This window comes from Vipera ursinii (genome assembly GCF_947247035.1).
Source record: "Vipera ursinii genome assembly, chromosome: 2".
NCBI lineage: Eukaryota > Metazoa > Chordata > Lepidosauria > Squamata > Viperidae > Vipera > Vipera ursinii.
The window spans coordinates 7,917,856-7,927,730 of NC_139513.1; the positions used below are offsets into that span (position 1 = coordinate 7,917,856).

The 9,875-nt window shown below is 39.1% G+C and overlaps 1 protein-coding gene across 1 annotated transcript; it reads right to left on the minus strand.

The window, feature by feature from the left end:
* Positions 1–268: 268 nt before the first annotated feature.
* On the minus strand, positions 269–8,574 carry LOC310633289 (vomeronasal type-2 receptor 26-like; the record flags this gene model as incomplete). Its single annotated transcript, XM_083350988.1, has 5 exons — positions 269–1,164; positions 3,008–3,134; positions 4,417–4,644; positions 7,270–7,561; positions 8,378–8,574. 5 exons carry the CDS (start codon positions 8,572–8,574, stop codon positions 269–271), a joined length of 1,740 nt encoding a protein of 579 aa, XP_083207114.1.
* Between the last annotated feature and the right edge of the window lie 1,301 nt (positions 8,575–9,875).

The window sequence follows — 9,875 nt, forward strand, 5'->3', positions numbered from 1 at the left end:
AGTTTACATACCTTTAAATTTACAACAATAATTATATGCCCTTATTTTAGACAAAGAAGACATTGTGTTAATTTCCAATTCAGCTCTCAGGGCAGCAGCTCAAAAAAAGTTCAAAAAATCTCAGATGCTGTGATTAGGTTTGTTCTAATAGTGATATCTGTTTGAAGCTTGTTATAAGAACATGGCTTTATATGCTTTCAAAATTCTGGCTAAGGAAGCTGATTAGCTATGAGTTTTTCATTTAAGCAGTATATTATCTCATGTCCTTTTATTTTGACATCACATGTTCTTTGGTATTCAGATCTGGCCTAAAGAAAATAATATAGCATTTGGGACTAAAGATGCAGCTCAGCAATCCAGCACTGGAAGTCAAGATGGAGAAGATCTGAACAGCCACCGTGTACTTCCCCTTGGTGCTCAGGTAGGCCGGCACAAAGGACACCCAAACACTGCAGAAGACCAGCATGCTGAAAGAGATCAGCTTGGCTTCATTGAAAGCCCCAGGGAGATTCCTGGCCAGGAAAGCCACGGTGAAGCAGATAGCAGACAGGAAGCCCATGTACCCGAGGGCAACGTAAAACATAGTGACGGAACCTTCATTGCACTGTAGGATGATCTCTCTAGGTTGGGAGTGCATGTCAGAGTCTGGGAATGGGGGAAAAGTGCCCAACCAGGTGCTGCAGATGACAACTTGAAGGCCAGAGCAAGACAGGACAATGGAGTTGGCCAAACTCTTCCCCAACCATCTCTGCACTTTATTCCCTGGTTTTGTGGCCAGGAAGGCTAACACCACTGTGATTGTTTTGGCCAAGATTGAAGAAATGGCAATAGAGAAGACAATGCTAAAGGCTGTTTGTCGGAGGAGGCAGGTCACTCTCCTTGGCTGGCCAATGAACAGGAAGGAGGTCAAGATGGAAAGCAGGAGGGAGACCAGGAGAATGTAGGAGAGATCCCGGTTGTTGGCTTTGACAATTGGTGTTTCCATGAATTTAATGAAGATCCCCAAGCCAAAGCCTGTGGTTAAAAAGAGGAGCAAGGCAATGGAAGTCAGGATAATCCCCAGATTTTCCTTATAAGAAAGATAGCTTTTAATCTTGGGAATACAGTGAACTTGAATGGTGTTTGGATGTTGGTCTTCTGGACATTTGGTACATTTGTCTGCATCTGAAAAAGAGTAGGATCTCCCTTTAACATGTCCTTTAATAAAATTCATTGTTTAGGTAAAATTGTTGCTGGTGTGAATGACTGTGTGTAGATGGAGTCAATATTTTTTTTATTTCCCTCTAGCCAGAATATCTTAATATTACTGTTCTATTTTAATGTCACCATTTCATCAATGAACTTGTTCAGAGAGAAGAAGGGAGGGAGGGAGGATTCAAGGAAAGAAGGCAGTTCCACCATTTTACCTTTTCACTGCTGAACCTGTTGAAAATTGAAGCCCAGCCTTTTGTCAGTTCTTTAAGGCACCAATGGAATTGAGCTTACAATGGAATTAAGCATACACAAATGACCACTTAGTATAGATCAGGGGTCTTCAAACTTGGCCCTTTTATGACTTGTGGACTTCAACACCCAGAATTCCTCAGCCAGGCACACTGGCTGAGAAATTCTGGTAGTTGAGGTCCACAAGTCATAAAAGGGCCAAGTTTGAACACCCCTGGTATAGATTATACCAGCTGAAATGGATAGATTGTCCATTTGCCATGGAACAAAAAAGATTAGATGGAGGTGAAGATGAGGTGCATATGGAGTGAGGACATAAAAATGCATTCCTCTGTTTTATAATACCAACAAAAGAAAATTTGCACAATGTCAAGAAGGAAGTTATACTTGATCCTGAATCATGATTCTTCTCTTCTTCCCTCTCCTCTCCTCTCCTCTCCTCTCCTCTCCTCTCCTCTCCTCTCCTCTCCTCTCCTCTCCTCTCCTCTCCTCTCCTCTCCTCTCCTCTCATCCTTATGGGTCAGGAGTCAGAAAAGAATCTAAAGAAGAGCCTCCAGCAGATCCCATGGAATGTCAGCCTCAGGAGACACAAGCCCGAAATCATTTGAGACTGATCAAATTCATGAACCAACTGGATCAGTTGGATCAGTAAGATTATTGTTATGCAAGGGCACCTAACTCCAAAGACAGTGAGCAGAATGAAGAGCAAACACACAGTATGAGATTCCATTAACAAAGGAATAAACAGTTTGATTGAAGAGAGTTGGCTGCAGCCTGACTTAAGAAGCAACTCTGACCGATGAAATTTTGTTGGAATCATGCATATAATATCCAGTTCTGTCAATATATCTTGTCTACTGTTACCTCATCAAACTTGAGTAAACTACTAATTTCCATAGAAACTGTGTGTGTGAGCATATAAATAATCTGAAACAGAAACAGTCTGTCAGTTTAGTTCATCAGGTTTGCATCCTGTTCAGTATAGGACTAAAATTTGGGAGTAATCTTGATTGTGAACATAGCAAGAAGGATTAGAGAATGGAAGAGGCACAGAGAGATGTCACTCGTGTCTGGAAGCAATCAAGACAGTTTCATGAGTTTTGGCTTTTGAGGAAATCTGAAACTCTGAGCTGTGGCTGGTTCCCACCAGACATGGACACTTGGAACAATCTGATCAATCCTCTTCCTAAGACCCAATCAAGATTTAATCAATATATATTGGAATCTGGAGTCTCTCATTATTCAGAGACATGATGTAAATAGTAATTTGAAAAATAGAAGATGTGTTGTAAAAGATAAAGAGCAAGAGATGTCACCTGTCTCATGGTACCCAACTCTCACTTATCCTGTATTTTTATCAATAATTTGTGACCCAGTTTACTTGATTAATATAACAGATTAACCTCCAAGATAATTTCTTATAATTCAGTATGCAATAAATGCATATTTTTTATCAAGATTCAAAGGGGTAGGACCACTCTTGCCAAGTCTTTCAAAATGCAAGTTCATGGAAAATGTCAGGGTCATTGTCCTCCCAAAAAGACTTTCTCCTGCTGTCACCCACTTTCCTGAGTGGAGATGGATCCTTCTGCACATTGACAACAATTGTAGCAGCAGATGGGCTTCCCTTCCTGAGCCACCTTCATGAATCCAGGAGAACAGCTTTCCACACATCTGGAAGTGGGCAGTGGCTGGGCAGAGAGAGGGAAAGAAACAACATCTACAACATTATTTCTTGTATTTCCTAAAACAGATAAAAGGAAAAGTTTGGGGATGAACACTTCAAGGCTTAGCTTTGCTAAATTTGAAACCTACTAAAAAAAAATATCCTTGGAGCTCATCAAACTGATTTGGCTGCTTGTTGTTGCCTATTTATCTTCTCTTTTAATGTTTCTCACAGACAATTTTTATAGAGTTTAGAATAACAGGGTTGGAAGGGACCTTGGAGATCTTCTAGTCCAACCCCCTGCACATGCAGGAGACCTTATCCCATTCTGGATAAATGGCTGTCCAATTTCTTCTTAAAAGGAGCCCCCACAACTTCTGGAGGCAAGCTGTTCCACTGATTCAGTGTTCTTACTGATGGGAAATTTCCCCTTAATTCAATCTTGGATCTCTCTTTGATAAGTTTCCATCTGTTACTTCTTGTCTTGCCCTCTGCTTTGGAGAACAGTTTGACACATTCTTCTCTGTGACAGCCCGTCAAATATTGGAAGACTGCTATCATCTCACCCTACTCTTTCTTTTTGTTAGACTAGCCATTACCATTTCCCACAACTGTTGATCATATGGTTGAGCCTCCAGTCCCCTAATCCTCTTTGTTGCTCTTCTCTGTACTCCTTCTAGAATTTCAGCTACTTTTTAGTTTACTTTTTCAATGTACAGTACATACTCCAGGTTTATCTTAAGTTGGATGAATTTTCTGCATCGGTGAAATGATTCATGTTGTCCCATGATTTATATCTCGCTGCCTCACATAAAACTATAGACAGTTAACTGGAATAGTTAAGGATATTTTTCTCAGACACCTGAACATATAACCTTCACACTACCAACATATTGAGAATCAATATTATTATTATTATTATTATTATTATTATTATTATTATTATTATTATTATTATTATTATTAATAATAATAATAATAATAATAATAATAATAATAATAATAATAATAATAATAATGTTGGAAGGGACCTTGGAGGTCATCTAGTTCAACCCCCTGCTCAGGCAGGAAACCTTATACCATTTCAGACAAATGAGTGTCTAGTCTCTTTTTAAAAATGTCCAGTGTTGGAGCATTCACCACTTCTGGAGGCAGGTTGTTCCACTGGTTAATTGTTCTAACTGTCAGGAAGTTTCTCCTCTTGGAGAAGTTTCCTCTCTGGGAGAACTGAGATGACATCCCTGCCCCAACTCTGCAATTCACTTAGTAAAACCTTCACAAAGGATAGAGTAAAGTCTTCTCCCCACCTTGTTCAGCATTTCCATCTTGGCAATAACATTCTGCTTAATCCTCAACTTGAAATCCAAGGATCCCTGCCTTTCCAGACTCCCAACTGTCACTTTGCTGACAGACATATTGGAGAAAACCATCCAGTTCACAATGTCCAAGTCAGCTAATAACAATCCGTTCTCATTCAAATATACCCCATCAATGCCATTATTATAAAATTGAGAGGTCTGAAGGAAAGAATGAAGCTAGAATGGAAGAGAAAATGGGCAAGAGAAAATTTTATCTTAATTTCTGTACTTATTATATGTTATTGTTGTTAGCCGCCCTGAGTCCTTCGGGAGATAGGGCGGGATATAAATCCCATTAATAAATAAATAAATAAATAAATAAATAAATAAATAAATAAATAAATAAATAAATAAATACTTTTACGTTTGATCTGGAATGAAGGATCTCTACTGAGGAATATAGAATAAAAATCTTGTTAAAAGGAAGCAAAATGAAAAGGACAGTGATCAGAGGCCCTCTATCTCTTCCCTTTCATAACTGTCACTGCAACCAATGGGAATATAGCAAGTTGAGCTGATGATGTCCAGTTAAAAACACTAAAGGAAATGGATGCTGTGCACAACAACACTGAAATTTTTTTGCCAATAAAGCCAAAATGAAATCAGATGCCCCACACAGAAACAATGCCATAAACAACTGGTGTACAGGTCAATGGACAGATAAGAAGAGAAAAATCTTTGCTCGCTTTGAGGATGACTATGGGGACCTTTGCTCCACTAGCAGGTTGTGCTTATGAAACTTTGCCTTGAGGTGACCGATGGGCCACTTGGCCCGGAGAAGAAACCTCAGATCTTCACTGCAAAAGATGACCTCTCCTACTAGTTAAGGTCACCCTCTTACAATTTTATGGAACATATAAGGAATATTTAATGTAATGTTCTTCCCTCTTGCTGCTTCTAAACTTTTCCCCCATCCAATCCTTCACCTTCTGACCTGGCCTCAGCCTGTTTAGCTTCTCTGCCCAAAGATATTTCTCCATATGTTTTATGCTTGATGAGACCTTTGATGTCTCTGATCCTACTGAGTGGAATGAGACCCATTCTGTGCAAAGACTGTTCTGGAACAGAGAAGCAACCCATGAGGGGGGTCAGAAGTATTAGACTCTCGGTGGAGATATTCAGTCATCCAGGACATACTTGTCTCAAAGGTGCTTTTTCAAAAGGCAACTATACAGTTTTTTTCCTTGAGGAAAAGGCAGATGTTTCATTTCTCATCCAAAAAGCTTCTTGGATGAGAAGAAAAATGTCTTCTTCTTCCTCAAGGAAAAAAGAAAAAAACAACAGCCCAGTTGTCTTTTGAAAAAGCACCTTTGAGACAAGTGTTAGGCTGCTTAAGGTGCACAGCACACTTTCTTAGACTGTGGGGGGCACAGTAATGTTCCTGCTTGTAAAGGAATGAGTTCAGGAACAAAGACGTAGAATTACCAAGAAGCCATTAAAAAGGGAATCTGTTGCAAAGGAAATAAGCAGGGTGAAACAAATACAAAGGGAGAACAATAGAAATTTAGAATTCAGTTTAATATTTATTTTCAAAATAAATTATTATTAGCTGTCAGAATCGTCAGGCTGTTCTTACAGTTTTAAAATCGATTCTCAACTGCAATAGAAAAGAAATACCTGCCACGCTTTCAGCATCTGATTTTTCATGTTTTGACCCCCTTTATGTGTTGTCCTCCTGGATCTAGATAAATAAGCAGCATTGAAGGCCTGTGCCACAGCCCAGATTATGTTGTAAATAAAATAACTATCCAGAGCCAGGATCAGATCTATCTCCTCTTTCCTCAGAGCCTCCAGTTCTTCTCTCTCCCTGCACCGTCTCCAGACTTTCACCGAAAAGCCATCCTTGGTGTAGGAACACAGGAAGGAGTTCTTTGCAAAGACTTCTATGCTAGAATCAGACTGCAGATATCCATCATACTTTATCATTTGATGTTTCTTCATAAGAAAGGAAAAGATGCTATGGATGCCTTGAGTGGGAACCTCATCATCCGCCCAGTAAATAGTGAAGTCCCAGCGAGCTGTGGTGATCACAATTTTTCCTCTGAGAGGTTCAGTAAGCCTTTCAAATATATGGTACATAACTACAATCCCTATATTGAATGTATTCATGTCTGCGCCATAAATAAAGATGTTCACCTTTCTCCAATTTTGGTATAAATACAAGTCTATGAACACGTTTTGAAGATCTGGGGGAAATGTTTGTGATAAAACTGGGCAAATGCCATTCTTTATCAGCATGAAAGTCAACGTCCTCATGAACCTTTGTCCATTCTCAGTGTCTGGAGCAAGGAGACCCACCAAAGTCCACCTGAAATGGGCAATCAGCTTCACCATCCCTGGGTACTGAATTCCTTCAGCAGGGAGCATTGGGTAAAAGAAGGGAAAGTGAGTTTTATCACTCAGAATTTGGGAAATAAAACTGTGACTGATCTGAAAAGGAAAGAAAAGGAAGTCTATTTTACTGGAGACCCATAAAACCAAAAGTCTTGCCCTAATGGAGGATTTGTTCCACTCCTTGCAATGAAGAACCTTTCGTAGGAAGTCTTTGGTCATTTTACTCTTACATTACTTCTCTTCTTACTTCAGTGTAGCATTTTGTTCTTCAAATAGCCAGTAGTCATGCAAAACCTGCATTAAGATTGCACCAGGGAGAGTGCTGCTCAGATTCTTGTCACCCACTCAATAGAACCTTCATTTTTCTTTATACAATTCCTATAATAGAACTCTGCTCTTTCTTTATAACAGAGAATGTCTGACTGAAAGTTACACGATTAAAAATTTGTCTTCTCAGCAAAGACATACCTGTGGGATTTTGTGGGTGCCTAATATGGTTGAAATCTGGATGGAGACATCAGTATCAGCCTCTTCCAGAACGGCCACTGTGTTTCTCTGCCATCCACAGCTGTAATTGGGAACATTGGCCTCCCCCTCTGAAAGCAGGTCCAGCAAAGCCTCTGAAGTCATTTGTGCACTGAAATAATTGTCATAGACATTGTAACCCAGGGTGACATTGATTGAAATATTGGGATTCTGGTTGATTTCTTTGATGGCGATAAGGAAGGACAGCAATTTCCAGTGCTCTGTTGCTGCTCTCCTGAAAGTATGAATATGAATATATTGGAACATAATCAGTGGGAAGAACATTTAATTAACTCTTTGGAACAATAGTATTTTAATACATCTAAGACACCAGAGGTTTGAGGGAATTTCATTACATATTTGAATGGATTGTTCCAAAAAATATATCTCTGGTATTTGAATGGAACAATGGGAATCTTTCAACGTATTTTATTTTAAAATAATAAATGTATCTTAAATAATCTAGATATTATATTTGGCTTATTTTTATTTGATTTTTAATAAGAAATGTATGTAGAATAAAAAATGAATTCTAAGAAGAAAAGAAAAGGAATAGAAAATATCTTGCTGAAAATCCATCTACTATGAATCTTTTCTAATTCATTGTTCAAAGATCTCAGTTGAGTTTCACACATGCACGGAAAGTCAATTGCGAACTGGGATTCTTTCTTTTACTTAATGTGTTATTGCAGAGAAAAATATTCTTGCATTTTTGTACCCATGTTGACCCCATGATGGGGCAAGGAAGGAGTAGAAGAGAAGAACCATCATCTCTTTTCCATCCATAGTCCAGTTGTGTTCAGAGGATGTCAAGAAAAGTGGATCTTGTTTTTTCAAAATCAAGAAAAACAAAAGATCTTCTGATGATTTACTTGAGAATTTCAAATCTGGCACATCAGTTGCAGAGTAGAAAATCGATCCCGAAGGACAAAATGAGAGAAAAAGAGAGAAATGTGTATAGAACAAAGGGACCATTCATTGTAAGAGAGGAGGGTGAAACTTTAGAAAACAGAGAGGAATGGAGTCATGCAATGCAGGAATTTTGACTTACCTAAATAATTCAGTTAAAGGAGATTTATTGAAGCTTAGGTATTCAAAATCAGCCTTTGTTGCAGAGACTATGCCACCAATGAGAAATTCTCCTGGCTTGTAATGGTTTCCTGTGTCCACCTTATCCCTCTTCAGAGTTAGGGGACATTTGGCTTTGAGATTCTCCAAGACTGCTTGGGGCAGCAGAAGCAGCAACATGACTAGTGTTCCTGATGGAGTCTCCAGCCTTGCATCTATTTTGAAGAAACAACAATAGAAAGAGGTGGGGGAAACTAAAGCCTTCTTTTAAGAGGCTTCCTAGTCCAGACAGGGTCCAGCCAAGGCTTCACATCTGAAGGGCAAGAGAACAAATGCAATTCTGCCTGTCCTTAAAGCCTCCCTAGGTGCTTTCTTTCTCCAGAGCCATTTCTGTCCCCAAGATGTTCCAGCAAAAAGACATTTGCCAACAAGACTTTGATGTAATATCAAGGTGAAAACATGTTGGGTAGGTTTGTGTAAGGTCTGCAAGTTTTCCAAAATGTCTTTAGAGATTTAGCATCAAAACAACACCTAAATCACTATGATTTGGATAATGGCACTAAGGAGAGACATCACTTCTCTACACTCAGTCAACAGGTAGGTGCCCAATGGGAGGAGCCACAGATGGGGTGAAACTCTGAAAATGAGACAAGGAATGAGACAGGAGTAGAACTTTCTCCCAAACAGAAAATCTCTTGATAGATTCCACCCTCAAGAGAGAATTTCAGCATTAATGTTTGATTGCAATCCTCAGTATGGATATAGTTGACCATGATTTGTGGTGGTCTTTGGCTGCCTTTGTTAAGAGGTGGTTGGCTGATCTTTTTCATATGACTACTTCTTTTTAGATATATAATGTGTCCAATCAGAATAGAAACCATGAAAATTACACTTATTGATTCTATTCAACAAAAGTGTGACTTTAGGTTCTATTATTGGGACATTTTTTTAAAAAAAAAGTATTTTTTTTTATTAATTAGAGGGGGAAAAATTATTTCTTGTGAAGGTGGAACTAAATCATAGAACAAAACAGAACATATCTATGGTCATGGACCAGTGCAAAAAAGGGATGATTGAGAGTATCCTGTTATATTGCATTACTGTCTGGTTTGGAAGCATCACTGCTTCAGACAGGAAGATGGTGCAGAGAGTGGTGAGGAAAGCAGAAAAGATTATTGCCAGTTCACTTCCTTCTATTCAGGACATAGCACATAAGCGATGCTTGAGCAGGGTCCGCAATATTGTCTGGGATGCTACACATCCTCGTGACCTGTTCTCCTTGTTACCTTTTGGGAGGAGGTTTCATGGTATTCAAAGCAGAACTTCTAGATTCAGTCACAGTTTGATCCATATAGCATCAACCTTGTGAACTCTCAAGCTTTCTTTTTCCACTATGTATTCAAAATGGACAGTGATGTGTGTGTTGTGTGTGTGTGTGTGTGTTGTGTGTGTGTGTGTGTGTGTGTGTGATGTATGGGTAT